This window comes from Pangasianodon hypophthalmus, chromosome 18 (genome assembly GCF_027358585.1).
Source record: "Pangasianodon hypophthalmus isolate fPanHyp1 chromosome 18, fPanHyp1.pri, whole genome shotgun sequence".
Classification (NCBI taxonomy): Eukaryota; Metazoa; Chordata; class Actinopteri; order Siluriformes; family Pangasiidae; genus Pangasianodon; species Pangasianodon hypophthalmus.
The window spans coordinates 10,417,079-10,438,434 of record NC_069727.1 but is presented as its reverse complement, the minus strand read 5'-3'; the positions used below and the strand labels follow the sequence as shown (position 1 = coordinate 10,438,434).

Below are 21,356 nucleotides of genomic sequence, written 5' to 3'. Positions count from 1 at the left end.
ATTTTTAAGGAGAAAACTCTTTACAAGCCTGATGAACCTCATGGTTTGGTGTGTTGTGCGTTCTGAGATGCTTTTCTGCTCACCATGGTTGTAAAGAGTGGTTATTTTAGTAGCCATATATCAGTCTTGTAAGCAAGAACCAGTCTGATCATACTTTTATCTCTCCCATTAACAAAGAGTTTCCACCACAGACCTGCTATTCACTGGATTTTTTCACCATTCTGTATAGATCTAGAGAATGTTGTGTGTGAAAATCCCAGGAGATCAGCAGTTTCTGAAATACTCAAACCAGCCCCTCTGGCATCAACAACCATGCCATGATTGAAGCCCCCCATTCTGATGTTTGATGTGAACATCATTAACTCTCTCATTAACATTAACAAAGCTCTTGACTTGTATCTGATCTTGTACATTTTATACAACAAAACCACATATCATACCTAATGCTAGAGGAGATTGGAGAACATAGAACAAGCAATCTAAGATACTCCTCAATGAACAAGCAATCTAAGACACTCCTCAATGAATAATCTCTTCAGATCCTCCAGGGTCCTCTCTTGTGGACTGTCTTCTTCAGCTCGCCTCAGGGGTTTTCATTCAGTGAGGCTTAGTCTGGGGACTGGGATGGCCCTGTCAAAACCTTGATTGTGTGGTTTTCAAACCATTTCTGTGTGAATTTTCACACATTTTGGATCACTGTCCTTCTGGAAGATCCAACCATGACCCAGTTGTAGTCTTGGCATTTCATTAAAAATCTTCTGAAACCTCACTGAGTCCATGTATACCAACAATGAGCCTCATTTATCAATCCTTTAGTCGTGTGTAAATGTTTCCGTAAGGCAAACTGAACAAAAATTTTTTAGATTTACAAGTTTCAGAAACACTGATTTTCTTCATACTCGTGTTTTTTGATCACCCATAAAGTGCAAAGCAAGTTCCTGACGCAGCTCATTAATACAGCAGCTATTTTTGGTCATAATCAAAGTACTAGATTTATTTGTCTTAATTTGTGGGTTTGTGTTGGCTCACTTTCTTTATTTTTCATATTCTTTAACAAACAACTGGTTTTCCTAAAATGTTCTCAGTGGTACTCTTAGTCCCTGACCTAGTGAACTAGCATGAGGATGTGTTTATGATACAGACTACGGAGCACTTCTGTAAGTCGCTCTGGATAAAGCCGTCTGATAAATGCTATACACGTAATAAAAATAATTATAATTATTTTAATTATAACATAATAAAAATAAGCAATTTAAATTCAACAGTATGTTCCAGATATAAAAGAGCAGTAATCCATGCAAATTATATGATTTGAAGTCAATCAAGTTGCAGTTTACATTAGTCAGCCTTCTTATGCATTAATTTACACACATGCAGGAGCATGAGTAGGTTAGGAATGTTTTTGTGAATTTACAGGATTTTCATGAAATATTTTTTTTCTGTAAGCGCTTGTTTGAATGATTTACGAATAAATCTGTTCGTATCCAGTTTGATAAATGAGGCCTAAAGTTCCCAGGGCCTTTGTAGGAAAAACAGCTCAACATCCCATTAACCATATTTAACATACTTGAGTGTTTGTTGCCAGAAAGTTCTATTTTTGTCTCATCTGACAACAGAGCCCAAATACGCTTGCATCCTCTTCTAGGCAGGTTCATTGGGCTCTGATTGTTTTAAACCTCTTAGTTTAGGACCTAATGTTGTAGCTGTCTCCTGATTCATGGAGGTCAACACACTTTTGTCTCATTTCATTTGTGTATTGTCTAATCTTTCCCATGACGATGAACAACTAAGGGAATTTGGCCTCTGTGTGACCACTGAAACAGGAAGTCAAGGATGGCTGCTTCAGAGTCATTAAACAGTTAAGTGAACTTGAAAAATTACAATATAAATGCGTCACATAAAAAAAAAAATCTTAGAATAAATGTACTTCAAGTAAAGGTTTGCGAGATTAAACTAAATAACCACAAAGACATTTTGTCCCCAACACCCAATAATTCTGCAGCTGACTATAAATAAATACATTTCACCTGCAGTCGACAGAAAGAAAATGACTAGTTTATACACTTGTACCAGATATATATAAAAAAGGTGCTTTTCTAACAACTTATTTGAAACATTTTAGTTTTGGAGGAAAAACAGTAGTATTGAGACACTACATAGTTGTATTGTTCATGCTCCCACGCAAATGACGGCATTAACGTTTCGTCATTTTTGCAGCTGCGGATTTAAACCAATATGGAAACCAAAACAATCCTGTGAAAAAGTGATGTGCAGAGATTTGCAATCAATTATTTGACAGCAGTTATCTGACAGTTCAAGAACACATCATATCTGGGAGGAATAAAAAGCAAAGTATCCATATCAAAATCTTGTTTATTTGACATAAAAAAAAATCTGCTGTCTCTGAAACCAAAATAGATATATGGCTCAATCTCTCCAGGTAACTTCTACTTCATCTGTCCTGTACCTGACAAAAAGAAACATAAAATACACCTTTACTGAACAATTCAGAAAAATACAGTGCCTTGAGGGTTAAACTTAGTGTTATCCACTCTGACTTATACAGTATGTTTAATCATCTGTAGTTGAAATTAACTTCATATAATTTTATTCAGTTTTTGGTCTAGTGTATGCTCAGTGAATGTAGAATATGGACAAAACAACTCTTACCTTTGTGTGATCCAGGAATCGGACAGCTCTGTTACCTGACCCATGCGGAACATTTCCCAGCCCGCTTGTGCGATCATTGCTCCGTTGTCAATGCAGAACCTTACAAGTATTTGATAGAACTGAAGTAGCATGGCTTTGGCAATTGAAACCCATACACACATTACAAAATGTAAAATACATTTGGTAGTAAGCCACCATCTCACCTCTCATCTGTGGCGAAGAGATGAGCTCCTCTCTCCTCACACATAACGCCCATCATCTCCTGCAGACGGAGGTTACCTGTGTGAGGAAGCACGGAGCAACTTAATCAATAAAATCAATCAATAAGCGCATAAGAGCATGTGACATGACTGAAATGTGTAAATGTGAAAATGGGTCACTCACAGCCTACTCCTCCCACGATGAGGACCTCTTGGGAGCCACAGTGAGCCATGGCACGTTCTGTGATCTCCACCAGCATAGAGAAGACTGTCTCCTGCAGAGCAGAGAGAGTTCTGCCAGGTTAAATAAACGCATCCAGAAATATTTCAGTGTCTCACTTTTATGTCAGGAAGAGGAATTCAGTCCTTGCCTGAAGGGAAAAGCACAGGTCTTCTGCTGTGCACTGCCCAGAACTCAACATCTTGTGTGCCATCTCCTAGATTAAAACAAAAAATCAATATCAGACAAATACTCTCATTAAAAAACATAATATACACAGAGTCGTAGCCTGGAATTATTTTCAGGGGTGAGGGGTGAGTACATTTCCTAAATAAAATCACCACATGATCTGTACAATTATATTGGGTTTTTTTTATATATATTGCCGCACGTATTTTAGGTGCCAGATAGTATTCAGAATTTGCCTTTTAATTATTTAAGACGCTGTTTACATGAATAGGCATAGGATTATATTTAATATGTATTGACAGTTCTACTGAAAAATTATTAACATGTTAGTAATAGGGGAGGAAATTACACAAACCAGATCTATCTGTATTTTTCACCTCCTGCACTTCAGTGGCTTTCATGTCAATATCCCTATGTGCAGAGTGTAGCTAGTTTTCAAAAAACAAATGGGGAAAAATGCATGATCCCGATCTGTTAAATCTGTTTCTCACCAAAGCAGCAGTTAGCCAATAAAATGTGATTAAACCGTCTAAGTTTAAATGCGATCATTTTACATTTGGGGAAGTTAAATATGGAGGAATCATACTGATGACTTCTTGACCTTTTATGAACTTCATTATAAGGTATTACATGACTTGTGCAAGTCTGTAGCCATCTGATGAAAGCTCTTTAGTTTTCTCCATGGCGATGGAAGACAATTTGGTTAGGCAGAGCAATTAAAAATGAAAAGACAACGTTGTTTCAAGGCTAACAATTTATTTAAAAGTGTGTAGGGTTGTTAATTAATTTTGTCATGAGTTTCACAGAAAATATTATATAATATTATTATAAAGAAATGTTCTTTCTTTCAAAAAAGCAGTTCTACTGACCATGAGTTTGTGTTACAGAATGGTATGTAGTGTCTCTAACTGTTCGAGTGGACAATTCGAATCACTGTGTATATTCTTGCCTGTTCTCTAGATAGGTGCCAATAATTCTAATGTGCACAGCCTGAATCTGTAAAAAATTATTGTTCAGGCCAAGATTTCTGCAGCCACTCACTATTCTGCTTGCAGGTTTGAGATTCTAAGTAAAGCTGAAATAACATTAACTTTTTATACACCAATACCAATACACCAATTAAATACAGATATACTGTAGTTACCTCAATGTACGATAAAATCCCAGAGAAAGAAACGTCCATTCCTTTCACTGTGTATGGAAGCTCTATATACTGCTTGCCCCTTAAAAAGAAAAACAATCCGGTCAATAAACCAAAACCTAGAAGTGACCAATAATCATAGTGCTAAAATAAGCAATATATGAAGTAAAGAAAAAAACACAACAGGTAATGTTCTTACAGGACACGCAATAATATTAACAACACACATTCTGAAGTGTTTTATTCCACTTATACCACAGAATGCTAACATTTTTTTTTAATTTATTGAAAAACAAGTTCTTGTCATCACTTCAGTTTGGTCACTTACAGCTATAAACAGACATTCTCTAACCAGCCTCTCTTTATTCCCTCTCTTGTAGTGATTAAGACAAAAAAATGCCCTCTGTCCTGAAGACTTTCCCATGTCGGAAAACTTAAAGTTACAGCTTTACTGCTGACTGTTACAAAGCACTGACACTAGAGACTTCTTCCATAAATGATAAATAAACGTCTCCTTGCAGAAATGTTCACCATATCAACTATTACCAGTCAGCAATGTTTTTTTAAACATCTGTTTGCCTGGAGCATCTGCAATACAAGACCCTGTGTAAACTGTTATTTCTGAAATGATAACATGTACGAAGAAGAGCATTAATATTAACCCGTGACTGGAATTACAGCTGTCAGAGCTGCTGGTACAGAAAATGAATCAACATCTTCTGACCAATCAGATTCAAGAATTCAACAGCACTGTGATATAATGTATTACATACTGTATAACAGTGCTGTTTATACATTCATAAATATTTATACATTTTTGTAAAACTCCTCAGTGTGTAATATGCTATCTGCTTGACACAACACTTTCATACTGATTTGATACATGGGGCACTGCTTACATATATATATATATATATATTTTTTTAAATGGCTTTGTTTTCTTTATATCAGTCAAAATATTATTTTACCTTGAATGCAATTGAAATTAATTAGAGTGCCACATGATGGGCATGCTAAAAGGTGAAATATGTTATTGTCCCAGACCAAGAATAGTATTTGTTCATTCATTTTCAGAAACTGCTTTATCCTGGTCAAGGTTGTGGTGGATCTGGAGTCTCCTCCAGGAACACTGGGCATGATGTTGGAATACACCCTGGATGTGACGCCAGTCCAACACACATTCACAGACTCATTCACACCTAGGGGCAATTCATGTAGCCAATCCATGTTTTTGGTTGGTGGGACGCAGGGAGAAGATGGAAAACTTCACACAGACAGTAAGCTGTGTGCACCATCGAACCAGGGACCCTGGTGCTCTGAGGCACCAGTGCTACCTGCTGCACCAAAAATCTAAATATAAATAAAACTGATATATTGGTTTCTTTCTGGATCCATATATGGGTCTTGCCAGCTGATCAGCTAAGACACAACTACAAGATGTTTTCAACACTGCGATAGTGCTTTAAGCTTTTAGCACTGCACCCTTTAGTAATGATTATTACATTACAAAACACTGAAAAGTGATCATGATACGCTTCTGTATCTACACTTACTTCTTTGCCATTTGTTCAATGTTGTAGCCAGGACTGGGGTCATTCGATATCTGTGTGTGGGGGAAGGGAATGTAAATAACTGTGTGATAATGTATAAATACCTCTCAATGACCAAAAAAACAGCTTGTGAAGGAAAAAATATACTAAAAATGCTGACCTTGATGACTCTGGCAAACCGATCCAAGCAGTTTCCCACAGCAATATCTATTGTTTCCCCAAAAATTCTGTATCGTCTTTCAGAGTACGCGATCACCTATGGGACACCAAGGACAAAACGTAAACTTGAAATTTTAATGAGCCAGTATGTACCACAAGTACTGCCATATTCACTCTGCTGTTTTTAACTACAGGTAATAAGGAGATATGTATATGAATGTAGCAGGGCAATGTATAACTCCTACCTGAGTATTACCACCACTGACATACAGCACAGTGGGGTTATTAGCACCCGTGATCAGTCGGCCCATTTCGATGTGCCCGATGCAGTGATTCACTCCCACTAATGGCTTTCCCCAAAGCTGTGCAACTGTCCTGGCCACCAAAGCCACAGTGACCAGAGGGGCGCCCATCCCTGGCCCTGGACATGTAATCACGTAACAGAAATGAGGACAGAAGCACTGTTAACATGTGGTGTCGAAAATGACCACTTCTAAAGATTTTAGACAATTACCTTTGGTGTATGCTACACAGTCAATATCTGCAGGTTTTAAACCAGCTTCATCTAGTGCTTCTTGGAGGACAGTTAGGATAACACCACGATGATGTTTGGCTGTTTCTCTTGGGAGGAAACCTAAGAGGACATTAGTTCACAATCGATCACTATTTCTGTTCACGGAACAGTAAGTTTTGTGTTTATGAGATGAATTCTTAACACACATATTGTCAGCAGAAGACACTAAAGAATTATTCTTCGTGCTATTCTATATACAATATATAATGATACTTGGTAGACACTGTATTGTTATTGTTATAATTGAATACTGTGACAATATTGTATAAACTGTTAGATCATTCTTGTAATATAGAAATTTAAAACTGGCACAGCTTACTCACTGTGAGAAGCATGCCAATTTATCTACCTTGGCCAGGTGGAGTAATATAGGTACGCCTAGGGTTTGACAACACTTCCCCATCCCTTACAATCCCTATGCCAATCTTATTGGCACTGCCCTCAAAACCGATAACCACCGTCATGGCTCCTGTGGAAACAGAATTTTAAAAAAGATTACAAATATTACACCAACTATAACATTGCACCTTTACTGTAAGGCTATACAGCTTGATCGTTATAGGTGGGGCAGATTACAAAAAAACTAAAACAGGTGAGAACTTAAGTTGAATGAATGAATGCATTAATGAAACTTTCGATTTAACAATAGCAGTGAAGTCAGGTTTATAATTTTCACAGCTAGTGCAAACTGCTGTGCAATGTATATCTCGTATTTTATTTTATCCTATTTTTAACTTATTCCCTGTACTTGTTTCTAATTCACTGCTTTGTTTCAATTTAATCTGTGATAATGGAGCAACTGCTAAGTCAAATTCCCTGCAAGTGAATTTTACTTTGCTAATTCTAATCACCGATAGTGACACACATACTTATGACTATGACACAGCTCTTAAAATCTGTAATGCGTATAAAATCCATTTTCTGAGAGGAAGCCCCCGATTACTTGATTGAGAAATATGCTATATGGCCAAAAGTATGTGGACATCTGACTATCACGCCCATGTGGTTCTTCCCCAAACTGTTGCCCACAAAGTTGGAAGCACATAATTGTATAGAATGTCTCTGTATGCTGTAGCATTACAATTTCCTTCACTGGAAGTAAGAGACCCAAACCTGTCCCAGCATAACAAAGCCCATTGAAGACATGGTGTGCCAAGGTTGGAGTGGAAGAACTCGAGTGTCCTGCACAGAGCCCTGACCTCAACCCCACTGAACACCTTTGGGATGAACTGGAACACTGACTGCACCTCAGACCTCCTCACCAACATCAGTGCCTGATCGCACTACTACTCTTGTAGCTGAATGATCACAAAACTCCACAGCCATGCTCCAAAATCTAGTGGAAAGCCTTCCCAGAAGAGTGGAGGTTATTGTAACAGCAAAGGGGGGAATGAATCCTGAATGGGGTGTTCAACAAGCACATATGGGTGTGATGGTCAAGTGTTCACAAACTTTTGGCCTTATAGTGTACATCTGTAAATGAAGTATGTATCATATATTAATGAGTGACTCTTTACAAAATGTTTATTACAACCATTACACATTACATCTGGCATAATATGTTCACCCCATGAAACCCTTATCCAAACCCTCTCACCATTTTACAAGAAAGCTTTGCATATGATAGGAAATCAACTCATACTAGGACTGTCAACTCATACTAGGACTGACAGAGTCGACTCTGCACACACATTTTGATTCAGCTCAGTTTCCAGCATCCCAGATGTAAACTGAGAGATTTCACTGTCTGACTAGTCCAGTGCCCTTTTCCACACCACAAGCATCTGTAGACAGTCAAAGTTTTATAGGAAACGGAGAAAATGATTGTGTGGAAAAGACTAGAGCGAGTCACAACACCTGGAATCGGAATTAGAGTCGCTTCCAGTCTTCAGGAGTCGAACAGCCTGAAGTTAGGCAGCAATGTGCAACCTCAGCAATCCCAAATAAACAGGCGTGTTGGCAGTGTGTTAGCCTCGAACACGACATTTTAACACATCACACGACATGGCTATGTGGTATAAAACACAGCTATGTATGTAGTGAATTATTATTTTTTTAAATAGGTTATCTGTATTTACCTATTCTCCCCCACACTACTAGCAGCCTCTTCTAACCGCTTCCTTCAGGACCATAATAACATTTATAGGTGTCCGACTTGTTTCCGGAACAAAATATAATTTTTCTCCGGTTCAATCAAGCGCTTTAGACAACAATGAATCGTCGATTTATTTTATTTAGAAGAGATAGACATGACTTCTGAACAATTTATACATTAATAAGTTGATGCTTACATAAAATATTTTTTTTAGTCAGGCAAACATTTGGGCAGCACCATGCTGGGGAACATGTGCAGCACTTTGAGCACAAAGCTTTAGAGCTGAGCGGAACACAGAACTCCTGACCTGTAGTAGTTTTTATTAAGTGTGGCTGTGTTTGGTAAGCGGTTTTATTATTTTTTTTATACACACTATCAACCTTTGCAAATAACAATTGTAAAAAATGTATAGTAATATATTGTAGTACCACGAGCTTAATCTCTGAATATTAACTAATAGTTGCTATTGTTTTCGTGCGGCTTCCGCTATTAGTTCATTCAGGGCCGCTAGTTCAGCTGCAGGCTATTATTATTATTAGTAGTAGTAGTATTATTAGTAGTATTATTATTAGTATTATTGTACATTTTTTAGCACTGGCAGCAAGCGATCTTTACATTGTTTGCTCGTTTTTAAGGTTCATGCATGAAGCCACTGCACACTGATGATCAACAATCTGAATTGTTTACCAATAGGCTCTTGTGTGACCTCGTTGCGTGCTCAGGGCTTGCAGGGCTGCACCGATATAACGTTTGCCAGTCGTGCTCGATATCGCAGAGTATTGCAATACGCAAATCAGAAGGTAGAAAGCGCATTTCTGTGTGTTTTTGGAGCATTCTGACTCTCTGTGTCCGCATTTCCCGCAGGTGTGCGTGTGCGTCTGTGTGCGCGTGCTGTGTGGAGTCTCAGAAACATGCCGAAGAGAGCCAAGAAAAACGAGGAGGCTTCTGCAGAAGCAGGCAACGACAACGGAACAGGTAATAATCAGTGCGTTTAGCCCTGAGCTGTTGTCTCAGTCATTTCTTCCAGTTCAGTGTTGCCAGCTGTTTTCAGGGGAAAGTAGCTAAAACACGCTTAAAAAAAGGGAGCTTGGAGAAGTCGCTAGATGACGTCACGGACTCATTTGCATATTAATGTATTGTGATTATTGGCATGTCGAATTACAAATAAAGGAAGATTTTACTTAGAATAGAGTTTTATCACAATAAAAAATGATATTTCTTAAGTAATTTATTTCTTATAGAAAGAATTTTCTATTTCTGTATTTTTGCTCATGGTACCATGCACAAACTAAACTTTTATGCATTTACAAAATACTTTACTTTCTATAAAGAATGCAGATGAAAAAAGCAGCATCAGTGAGTAGTTGTGAGTAGTCGCTTTTATTACTTGTAAATATCTCCAATAAGAAGAAGAACAAGGTGAGAGAGAATGGGGCAAATAACTGTGATCAGTGATTGGTCATCGGGAACAATGGGGATCAGTGATTGGTTATCGGGAACCATGGGGATCAGTGATTGGTCATTTGGAGTGGGGCCAGTAGCGATCAGTGATTGGTCATTGGGAGTGGGGGCAGTAGTGATCAGTGATTGGTCATTGGGAACAATGGAGATTAGTGATTGGTCATTGGGAACAATTGCTAGATTTGTCCCTAGGCACTTTTTTGAATTAAAGTCACTAAAGGGGCATAAAAAGTTATCAAATCTAGCAACGAAGTCTCTAAGTTGGCAACACTGTTTCAGTTCATGAAATGATGTGTGCATGTAGGTTTAAACTGTTTCCTTATTCATTTTTCTAAATGACGGAACCAGAAACAAAGAAATCGAAGAAGGCAAAGGAACCCGAAGCCCCAGTTTTATATGAAGATCCCCCAGATAAGCTGACCAGCAAGGATGGCCAGCCAGCCAACTTGAAGATAACCTCTTGGAATGTAGATGGCATTCGTGCCTGGGTTAAGAAGAATGGGCTTGATGTAAGTGTAAAGTAGGCCTAGAGGTTTGCATTGGGACTTTCATGTGGGTGGGAGGTCAGATATGAAGCTTGTGTTTTGTTTGTTTTTTATTTTCATTGCATAATCTTTAAATACACTCTATCTGTTTAGTGCATGTCATCTAGTGATGGATTCTTTCTCTCCATATTTTGTTCGTCTCTACCTACAGTGGGTGCGTCAAGAGGCTCCAGATGTGCTTTGTCTTCAGGAGACAAAGTGTGCTGAGAAAGCTTTACCAGCAGATATCACCTCTATGCCTGAGTATCCATATAAGTATTGGGCAGGCTCAGAAGATAAAGAGGGTTACAGTGGAGTGGCCATGCTGTGCAAGACTGAGCCTCTTAAAGTCACTTATGGCATTGGTGCGTGGTGTTTGATTTGATTTATGCTTCCATATGAGCAGGCTTCTGCTGGCTTTTGTTTTCATAAAAAACCCCAAAAGTATGCCTTGTTGCAGAACCAAAAGTCCAGGGGGTGGAGTTGGACCTGATCCAGCTCTCCCTGCCTGGACAGAGTCAAACCAAATGTCCATTAGGGTGAAGAGAATTTGGTGTGTTTCAGGCTAGGCAAGTGTGTTAGGATTAGGCTTATAGGAGGAATAGGTTCAGATCCACCCCATGGACTCAGTAAGGTTCATGGCAGCATTCTCAAGCTTTTTTTTTTTGCCCCCCCAAAGGGCAACAACAAAATGGATGCTTTCGCCTATCAGTCTTATTGTTTATTACCCCCTCTTTGCTTGATGGACAGTTATAATCCTCCTACTGTCCTAAAAGACTATAAATGCTAATGGCTTCCAAAGTTTGTTTCTCGGAAGCATAAACCAAGTTTAATGGACTGTGATATTTTTACAGGGTGAATTTTTTTTTTTTGCCACAAGTACTGAACAAAAAGTAAGATTTTATCAAAACACTTAACAAATTTCATTGTAATCCTTCTTATTTGTATTTGAGATATATATATATATATATATATATATATATATTTATATATAAAAAATAAATAATGGTCCTAAATTATGGTCCTACATGAGATTTATTTATATATATGTATATATATGTATATATATATATATATATATATATATATATATATATATATATATATATATATATATATATATATACATACACACACACACACACACACACACACACACTTTACAATATCTTCAAGCAAAATGTTATGTTTACTTTTGGCACAAAACTGCCTCCAAACATTTGGACTGGTGTTTATTGAACCAGAAGTCTAATTCACTTTACAGCATACAAGAGTTTCATTTATTGTATATAGATTTACTTTGAATATCTGTTTTTAATGAAGTTGTCAGTTGTAAGGAAAATGCATGCACGATGAATCAGTTCAGCATAAAATTAAAATTTTTAAGCTGTATTACTACTGGGAGTAAAGGAATCAGTAGGAATATAGGATTTTATGGCGGCAAGTTCCAGATACATGTTCTTAACCATTAGGTGCAGCGTCAATAAAGTTGTGCCTTAAATTGTGGTACAATTATTTATACTGCACTAAATTTATCAGTTGTGAGCTTAGTAGAGCAGTTAACCTGAACGTTCTTTCCTCCTTCAGGAAAAGAGGAGCATGACAAAGAGGGCCGTGTGATCACTGCCGAGTTCCCTTCCTTCTTCCTGGTTACTGCATACGTGCCCAATGCTGGGCGTGGCCTGGTTCGCCTCGACTACCGCAAAACGTGGGACGTAGACTTCCGTGCGTACCTGAGCAACCTGGACAGTCGTAAGCCCCTGGTGCTGTGTGGTGACCTCAACGTGGCCCACCAGGAGATTGACCTGAAGAACCCCAAAGGCAACCGTAAGAATGCAGGCTTCACTCCTGAAGAGCGCGAGGGTTTCAGCCAGCTTCTGGCAGCCGGCTTTACCGATAGCTTCCGTGAGCTGTATCCGGAGCAGACCAACGCCTACACCTTCTGGACGTACATGATGAACGCACGGGCCAAGAACGTGGGCTGGCGCCTGGACTACTTCGTGCTCTCAGCTGCTTTGCTCCCAAGCTTGTGTGACAGCAAGATTCGTAATACAGCCATGGGGAGTGATCACTGCCCCATCACTCTCCATCTGGCTGTATAGACATATGACCACTTCTGTCAGTATGCGTTCGCATTCACTACTTCCTAAGAGCAGTGGGGCTTTTGCTTTTTTTCTAACTTGTGTAGATTGAGGCAAACTCTTTCAATATCTATATCTCTTTCCTGAAATATTTTACAAGTTAAAAAGCCCAGACCTATAATTAGATCATTAGAGCTAAGAGGGAACCGAAGGTTGTTTTGATTCACTGTTTGTAGTTTTGTTGCAGATATTATTCCCAAGATGTTTTTTTCTTGTTCTGTGTTAGTTCTAATATTCTCTCAAAGAAGCCTGACCGCAAAGTATGGCGTATGATGGAGACTTTGATCTTGTGTATTTTTCACAAAGCAGATGTAGATGAAGCAGATGTAATGACAACATTCTAGTCATGTGAGATGGAAACAAAAGCAGATCCCTTGTACCCCAGCTGAACAACAAAGCAGACTTCATGTTGCAACTGGATCAATTTTCACAAAAGTAATGAGACATTACCACCAAATTTTGAATTTCAAAAAAAAAAAAAAAAAAAAAAAAAAAAAACACTAGTGATTCTAGCACTTTATAGCTCTTATAGCGCTTCACTTTATAGAAATAATTAAGAAAGACCCTAGGGTTAGGGTCTAACTCTAACCCTAACCCTAGTGTCTAACCCTAACCCTAGCAAGACAAGCTTTCAGACAAATGACTTTGTATCGCTGCATTGTAATACTGTCAGAAACAACAGAAGGTGATTGATAAGAGAGAAAGCTCACTTGGGGTTCAGTTTCAGGTATGAACTAGTTAAGATTTGTTAGGTTCATTTACCATCAATTGACAGTTGCTTAGTAATCATCTTCACTGTGCTTCCTACCTTTATTGCAAAACAGTTAGGTTATTTTTTTATTCATGTCTATTGAAACAATAAATTGCTGAACAAAGGCATTTAATGTTTTCATGTCTTTTTTTTTTTTTACTCTTGGCTTGTTTTTCTTTTACTACTATTGAACTGAGGTGGGTCGTCAAGACCTTATTTATGTAAAAATACTGTTACTTAAGTAAAAGTTGTCATCCAGATAACTCCTTTATTACAACCTACTCAAGCATCCTGTTGCATGTTGCATCCAAGGACCACTGTGTACTCGACATTCGCACATATTAATTCATACCCAAGAGCAATTAATTGTAGTCAGTTCACCTACCTGCATGTTTTTGGGAGGTTTGAAGACACTAGGGAACCCAAGTGGACATGGGGAGAACCTATGAAACCACACAGACAGTAACCTGAGCTCAGGATCGAACTGGGGACCCTGTAGTTCTACACACTGCACTGGAGAACAATCTACAGTTTTCATCTATTGGGTGATTCGTGTCATTTGCTCGAAAGCACAACTGGATGAAGGTTACTGCACTGTTGAAAAGCCCAGGATGGTTTGATCGTCAAAACAAACAAATTTAATATGATCTCAATTTGGACCCAAACAGTATTTTCCAGCTTTTTTACTGGACCTGAATAATATCTGCACAGCAGGGGTCCTATGATAGATGCAGTGTAAAAGTAAAATATAATTGTAAAGGAAACACAAATATTTGCATACATACACAATTTTAAACCACAGACCTTTTTATTATCTGTATCATGGTGAGGTGAGATGATTTTTTTTTTTCTAAACCATCATAACCTCAATATCTGATTCAAAGGAAGACTTTGGATGAGGAATTTAAAAAAATTCCCATTCAGAATTCATTTTAGTTACAGAATTAGTACAATGCAAATAGCCCAGCACAACACGAGGAGTTTGGGAATATTTCCTTATTGTGATCACTGTTCCTCATATAGAATAGCCTCCATTTTTCCTGATTAACACAATCAGTTGGATCATTACAAAAATAGATTTAGTATTACAGGTTGTACTGATCATAATTTTAAAGAAATGGTTCCAATGAAACAAGCAAACAAACAAAAAAAAAAACAACATATGAAAATATGCTTTCTAGGTATGAAAACACCCACTTGTGAAATACTCCTAAATCTCACATTGAAATTCTATATCATATATTCGCAATTCATTCTTATACTTGGTAGGCGCCACCAGACTTCTATGGTAAGTTCCATCTTACCGTTGATCTTCCACTTATCTCTTAAGTAAATCAGCTCACTCACTGATCAGCACTGATTTCTTTTAAAAGAGACAACACCATTTTGTGACCATTTCTATGATCTTACAAGCTGGTCTGACCTTTAGGAAAGCTGATCCAGGTTCTGGATATTTATACTTCAAACTGGAATTCAGAATTCCACTAATATAATACCAGGTCAAAACTGTGCTCACACCCTTTAAGGATTTTTGGTTTCGTGCCTTTTGCGCCCGCGTGTTTGTTCAGCCCGCTCAGCCAGGTGCGTTTGCTCGTGCTTCTTCAGTGGCCCTTGGAACTTGAAGCTTTTGCCACATTGTGCGCACCGCCACGGCCGCTCGCCTGTGTGGTTCAGCATGTGGTTCTTCAGGTGTGATGAGTGCTTGTAGGTCTTTCCACACTCGGTACATACATACGGCCGCTCTCCCGTGTGCACACGCTCATGCCTCTTCATGTTGCCGATCTGTGAGAAAGTTTTGCCGCACACCTTGCAGCCAAAGGGCCGCTCTCCCGTATGGATGCGGAGGTGGCAGCGCAGCATCTCTGGCCCTGCAAACGTCTTGTGGCACAACCTGCACGGGATACGCACACGTGGCTTCTCATGGTTGCGCTGGTGCTTTTTCAGGTCAAACATGTACACAAAGGACTTGCCACATATAGTGCACAGGTACTTGCGCTCACCCATGTGATAGCCCTTGTGCCTCCTTAGGAGGCTGGCGTAGATGAAGCTCTTGCCACATACGTTGCACGTGTAGGAGCGCGCCATTGAATGGTAGCGAATGTGTACAGCCAGCTTGAACGCAGTAGGGAAGAATTTCTCACAGTGTGGACACTGGTGCAGGTCTTCCGATGTGTGACACTCGCGGTGAATCTTCAGGTATGAGCCCTGAGAGAAGCTCTTACCACAGATATTGCACTTGTATGGCTTCTCCCCCGTGTGCACGCGAACATGCTTGATGAGGTCGGCTTTCTTGCGGAAGGTCTTTGCACACTGTGTGCATTTGAATGGTCTGGATAATGAGTGTGTTTTGATGTGGCTGGACAGGAAACTGAGACAGCGGAAGCTTTTGCCGCAGTCCGAGCACTGAAACGGTCTTTCTCCGGTGTGTGTGCGCATGTGATTCTTCAGCTGGCACTCGTAACGAAACTCTTTCTTACACACACGACACGTGTGCTTCTTCTCACCCATGTCTTGGTTCGCCTGAGACTCGGCAGGCAACGTGATCACCTTTCTGCTGGCCGTTGCTTGAGTAGGGGAGCTTTTTCTGTTGATGATGGATTTTATAGATGGGGGTCTTTCAATAATGGGAATGAACGCTGTTTCCTCTGCAAGAACGTCTACATTAGTGGAAGGGGGCATTACTGACAGAGGAAGAACTTTCCCTGCTATTTCCGAGATCCACTCCTCCATGCTTATTTCCCTCACCTCAGGAGTCTCCACTACTTCTGACTGTTCTAGAAACTGCAGCTGAGAGGTGTCCTCTCCACCATTGTCCAATTCTGAAACAATAACAGTAGAGCCGTCTGCAGTGAGGTAGATCTGCTGGACTTCACACATCCCTGTACTGTTCTCTTGGTAAACCGCCTCTTCTTGCAGTTCTGTCTCGACCTCCGTTGCCACGCTGTCCAAAGGCTCCGTCTCCTCGGTGTCACTATGAGCAGGGCTCATTATAGTGGCTGCTGCACGGTCAGATTCAGATTGATTTTCACTAAGTGCTTGTGCGATAATGATGGTTTCTTGTGCTATGGATGACGGAGGCAAGATTTTCTCTTGTGGGATAGAACTGGCAGGCAACACCATCTCTTGTTGAATGGAAGCAGAAGACAAGACTGGCTCTGTTTTCATTGAGAGGGGAAAAACAATTTATTTGTTGTGAGGGTTGATGCTGTCAGAGTATGTCTAATTTATATCAAAGGTATATTGAATTTTTAAAAATATAGGTAATTATTTTTGAGCTTTGAGCACAAAAACAGATGGAGAAAAACATGTAATACACTGTAACGTGGACAGTAATGAAAAGAATTAAAAACTTTTTTTTTTCCTCAAAAAAAAAAAAAAAAAAAAAAAAAAAAGAACAGTAATTTTGCATCACAGATCTCTGAAAATAGCTAGGAATAGTTGTCTGAATTTTCAGCTACAGTGTGAGGATGAGAAAACCCCAATATTGGACCCAACTGATTTTGAAGCACAAAAAAAGTGAACTATGGGTGAACTCTACATAGTCTTTTAAGTGCTTAAACTTAGCTGGATGCAATCACACATTCATACGTCAATACAATTCTTCTAAGCAACCCACAATGCACAAACTAAATGCAAACTTTACACTAGATGGTGCGCAGGGGACTGTTTATTTACTCCTACTCCCGCACTGGCCAGTCAGTTCTTAATGGTTGGTCAAAAAATGGAGGAATTGAACCTTGCTCAATTTTAAAAATGATACACTGTGGCTGGATATATCGAGACTTGTTGTGCAAGTAGAAGGACAAATTTATCACAAGGCAATTACTCAGTCTGTTTTCAAAGATATTTTTGACCCCACTACATTTGTTCATAAATAGGTAAATTTAATATTAAATAGTTGATTGTATAAAACATGGTATAATACGTGTCTCAATTTTTTTATTGTGGAAGAATTAATGCCAACCCATACACAGGACACAGTTATTAAAAAAAAAAAAAAGACCATTACTTACCATGAACTTACTGTTAAACCCCAGGACCAGAGTATGAGTATAATGTTCTCAGACAGCATGCAGTAAACCTGGACTAATGCATCTGTGAGAGGCTTACCATTTCTGTTTTTATGTCTCTTGGTTTTGAAATGCTGTAACACGTCTCTTAGCTCCACTGGGTCAGAGAGTGGTTGGACAATGTCTTCCATGGCAGACAGACCGCCACAGAGCCACGAGGCTGTCTGCAGAAATCCAGACATTACATTACACTGTGATTTAAAAACTTCCCAATGGCTATAATTCACACTGAAATGATATAAAATGTATGTGTATGTCCATGCTTACATGGCTGTGATTGTCATTTCCTAATTTTTGACAGTGTTTAATTAAGCTGTTGATTTAAACTCAGTGTTATCGGATTTCTACAATACAGCACCTAATCTACGTGGAAATTTTTTTTACCTTGTAAATTACAGCACACAAGTGCAAATGACAAAACTTCTGAGAGTTTCAGGTGAACAGGGTAATTTTAATCTGGAGGAATAAAGTACCCCTTTACTGCGTCCTGGAACTTGGGGCATGGTTACACATCTGGAGTATGTGCCCACCAAGTATTTTGATCGGCTGTTCGATTATTGCTTTTGTAGTGGTGGGTAGTGATGTACGTTACTATGCCTCACGTCTTTCTATTTTTATATTATTGGCTATAACAATCAAGATGGTGTCTAGTGATTTGAGAATAAGGAAGTGATCATGGATTGATGGACCAGTTTTTTTTCTACTTGTATGTTTACACATAAAAACAAACATTAATCTGATTTTTTTTAAGCATTACCACTACTTTCTTTTTTTAATGTATAGACACACAAGTATTTTAAAACAAAAACATACCATATTTAGCTATGTACGCAAAAATTAGGCACAATCAAGCATTAATAATAAAGCATTTAGCATTTTGGCAAGAATATCCTAACTACATGTCTACGTAATGTTAGGTAACTGATGGGAAATTATATGGCATGCTACGATAGCTAGGTATGTTACTAAGCTAATAGCTTTATTTGCACATCGTGAGTGCAGTATATCTAATGATACAGAAAAAACAAAGGGTAGCTTAGACATATTTCTTGGCTATCTTGTCTTGTCAAATTACAAAATCATTTTCTTGAATATATAAACCCAAATATGTAAGTTATTTATTAATACACGTTCTTACTTTCACTCTCTTTATGCTATACATCAGTAATCAGATATATTAATTGCTGCTGCACTTGAAAATTATGTCACCTGCTTTTCCCGGGCTTGTATGCTTTAAACAATTATCAACTTCATGTAGAGTAACACACGTTACTCCACCTACTAGATGTAACCCTGCCCCAAGCTCCAATCTGAACTGTCTGTCTCATGTGAGTAGGCTTTGTCGTCACTTTGGCCAAAGACTAGTGATTTAATTGATAATCAATGAATTATTAATTCACTGATGCCAAATAAAGATGCAATCAGGTTTGATAACCAACCTCTTTGAGGTTTGGCACAGGCAGGAGTTCATCCACTCGAGTTAGGAACTCCCAGGCTAAGCTCTGAAGGACGGCATCATATCCAGAACCATACTCTACAGGAAGAACATTCTGTGGACAGAACAACAGCATAATGTAAGTTAGTAACAAGGCTGAACGGACTGACAAAAGAGAGAAGAGATCCACGTCTCACCTGCAGGAAGCTCTCCCTCTTATCTGTGTCCTCTAAGATGTTATGGATCATCTTTATAAATTTGTTATTCATGACTTCACTTTCTATGTCCTTGCTCTGTAAGAAGTACAGATAAAACCATATTAGACCAATTGATGGAAACACATGGAAACAACTGTAAACCAGTAACTGTAAACCAGGGCTGTCAAGATAGGACCCACGGACCCAGGACTGCATTTATCTCAAATATTCATTCATTCTGAAAGCTAGATTTTATATACACTTTATTAGGAACACCTGTACTCCTCTTCATTTATACAATTATACAATCAGCCAATCATGTGGCAGCAGCGCAACACACAAGATCATGCAGATACAGGTCAAGAGCTTCAGTTAATATTCACATCAAACATCACTGAGATAAAAAAAAGTGATCTCAGTGACTTTGACCATGGAACTGTCAATGGTGCTGTCCTCAGACATGCTAGTTCGAGTATTTCAGAAAATGCTGGGATTTCACGAGTTTACACATGGCGCGAAAAACAAAAAACATCCAGTGAGTGCCAGTTCTAAAGGCAGAAACACACTGTTGAAGAGAAAGGTCAGAGGAGAATGGCCAGACTTGTTCAAGCGGACAGGAAGGCTACGGTAGCCACTACGTAACCATTCTTTCTAACCGTGGTGTGCAGAAAGCATATCAGAATGCACAACATGTCGAAACTTGAGGCTTACAACAGCAGAAGACCACATCGGGTTATCAGCCAAGAAGTCGAACCTGAGGCTACAGAGGGCACAGGCTCACCGAAACTGGACAGCTGAAGGTGACATTGGAAAAAGATCAGGTGATAGTTTTCCAATCAGACTGTCTCATTTCGATGAGCCTGTGATAGATAGATAGATAGATAGATAGACTATCATTTTTTTTTTGTTCTTCTGGTTTGACCAGCACAATGACACTGAATGAGTCTGACACCCCGAGATAAACAGTATACAAGCACACCTACTTTGTTAGTCAGGTTGCGTAGTGTGTCCAAATGTGCTTGAATGATCCATACATCAGGTGTTTTGTCTTTAAAACAGAGCTCTAATATCACCTGCAAGAAAACAGAAAATGCACATACAGGACAGTAAATCAGAAGCATCTGGAATGGAGCAGTGAACCCAGATGTGTACAGATGTGTCTGCTCACTGTACCTTTTTCCTTAAATGAAAGACGAGCTTATTAAGCAGATGTTGACTCATGATGTCTGGTACTGTTTCTGACACCAGCATGACAAACTGCTCCAGTTTGCCGTATTGTGTGACGTTGCGACGCTGAACCACTTGCCACAGGAAAGCAGACATGAGGCGCAGCGGCGGCACCACGAGGCGCAGGGCGGAGAGAGGCAGTGCGCTAGCTGCAACACAGCACCAACAACACACCGCTCTGGTCATTTGTGTTATACTTAAAAAAAAATACTGAGCGTTTAAACCTGTTAATTATTCTTAAAACCGGCTGAGTCACAATACTAACACAAACCTAAGTCATACTCCTATCAAAATAGCTGTCTATTCCAGGTAATAACAGAATGCAAATTGCTAGCCAGCTTCACTCTGGCCGAATTACAAATGGCTCCTCACTCCCTATACAAGTGCACTATCTAGGGTGTGAAAGAATGGCTCATACAGCCCATGTAGCGCACTATACATCCAGTAGGGAGCAATTTAGCATTCTGTCAAAACCCCGCCACTCGATAGCGTTTAGCTCCTCAGCTAAGCTTCTTTAGGTTTTAGGTTTTAGGCTTACTTTTTTGTTGGACCTCCGAGGTGGCCATTTCCATGATGTCTGTGTAGAGGAAACCAAATGTATTTTTATCACAATGGTGAAAATCACATAAAAGCTGATTACTAACTAACTATTAATTATCGTGAAGCTGACCGAAGCAACGAACAGTAAAGAAACACATCAGTTACACAAACCAAAAAGCACTTTTCTGCGAAATTTTCACGCGCGTGCGCCC

The 21,356-nt window shown here is 39.1% G+C and overlaps 3 protein-coding genes across 4 annotated transcripts; 1 reads left to right on the top strand and 2 right to left on the bottom strand.

The window, feature by feature from the left end:
- Positions 1-2,355: 2,355 nt before the first annotated feature.
- Positions 2,356-8,901, bottom strand: osgep (O-sialoglycoprotein endopeptidase). 2 transcript variants are annotated; one of them, XM_026923615.2, is made up of 12 exons: positions 8,782-8,901; positions 7,053-7,172; positions 6,644-6,763; positions 6,375-6,550; positions 6,131-6,226; positions 5,974-6,023; positions 4,424-4,502; positions 3,242-3,307; positions 3,055-3,145; positions 2,874-2,949; positions 2,671-2,769; positions 2,356-2,467 (listed from the first exon to the last, which is right to left on the bottom strand). In XM_026923615.2, the coding sequence occupies exons 2-12, from the start codon at positions 7,165-7,167 to the stop codon at positions 2,428-2,430; spliced, it is 1,008 nt and encodes a 335-aa protein (XP_026779416.1). In that variant the 5' UTR covers positions 7,168-7,172; positions 8,782-8,901; the 3' UTR covers positions 2,356-2,427. The 2 variants fall into 2 exon arrangements, with proteins under 2 accessions (XP_026779416.1, XP_026779417.1); XM_026923616.3 differs by lacking the exon at positions 8,782-8,901 and adding an exon at positions 8,561-8,769.
- Positions 8,902-8,998: 97 nt separating this feature from the next.
- Positions 8,999-13,803, top strand: apex1 (APEX nuclease (multifunctional DNA repair enzyme) 1). The gene is made up of 5 exons (XM_026923617.3): positions 8,999-9,139; positions 9,663-9,773; positions 10,608-10,768; positions 10,956-11,148; positions 12,371-13,803. Exons 2-5 carry the CDS (start codon positions 9,710-9,712, stop codon positions 12,883-12,885), a joined length of 933 nt encoding a protein of 310 aa, XP_026779418.3. The 5' UTR covers positions 8,999-9,139; positions 9,663-9,709; the 3' UTR covers positions 12,886-13,803.
- Positions 13,804-14,464: 661 nt separating this feature from the next.
- Positions 14,465-21,356, bottom strand: si:dkey-14d8.1 (zinc finger protein 69 homolog B). Its single transcript, XM_026923613.3, has 7 exons — positions 21,143-21,356; positions 20,551-20,753; positions 20,361-20,450; positions 19,378-19,473; positions 19,185-19,295; positions 17,786-17,909; positions 14,465-16,830 (listed from the first exon to the last, which is right to left on the bottom strand). The coding sequence occupies exons 1-7, from the start codon at positions 21,174-21,176 to the stop codon at positions 15,197-15,199; spliced, it is 2,292 nt and encodes a 763-aa protein (XP_026779414.1). The 5' UTR covers positions 21,177-21,356; the 3' UTR covers positions 14,465-15,196.

What these genes read in the sequence shown, in the direction of transcription:
- osgep (XM_026923615.2), bottom strand. Translation starts at nt 7,167, where the DNA reads ATGACGGTGGTTATCGGTTTTGAGGGCAGTGCCAATAAGATTGGCATA. An exon ending in TATTACTCCACCTGGCCAAG is followed by an intron (nt 6,764 to 7,052) that starts GTAGATAAATTG and finishes ATGTCCTCTTAG; the next exon opens with GTTTCCTCCCAAGAGAAACA. An exon ending in GATTCCTGGATCACACAAAG is followed by an intron (nt 2,468 to 2,670) that starts GTAAGAGTTGTT and finishes TCTTTTTGTCAG; the next exon opens with GTACAGGACAGATGAAGTAG.
- apex1 (XM_026923617.3), top strand. Translation starts at nt 9,710, where the DNA reads ATGCCGAAGAGAGCCAAGAAAAACGAGGAGGCTTCTGCAGAAGCAGGC. An exon ending in AGGCAACGACAACGGAACAG is followed by an intron (nt 9,774 to 10,607) that starts GTAATAATCAGT and finishes TGACGGAACCAG; the next exon opens with AAACAAAGAAATCGAAGAAG. An exon ending in TTAAGAAGAATGGGCTTGAT is followed by an intron (nt 10,769 to 10,955) that starts GTAAGTGTAAAG and finishes CTCTACCTACAG; the next exon opens with TGGGTGCGTCAAGAGGCTCC.
- si:dkey-14d8.1 (XM_026923613.3), bottom strand. Translation starts at nt 21,176, where the DNA reads ATGGAAATGGCCACCTCGGAGGTCCAACAAAAAA. An exon ending in CTCGGAGGTCCAACAAAAAA is followed by an intron (nt 20,754 to 21,142) that starts GTAAGCCTAAAA and finishes GCTGTGTTGCAG; the next exon opens with CTAGCGCACTGCCTCTCTCC. An exon ending in TCTTTCATTTAAGGAAAAAG is followed by an intron (nt 20,451 to 20,550) that starts GTACAGTGAGCA and finishes GTTTTCTTGCAG; the next exon opens with GTGATATTAGAGCTCTGTTT.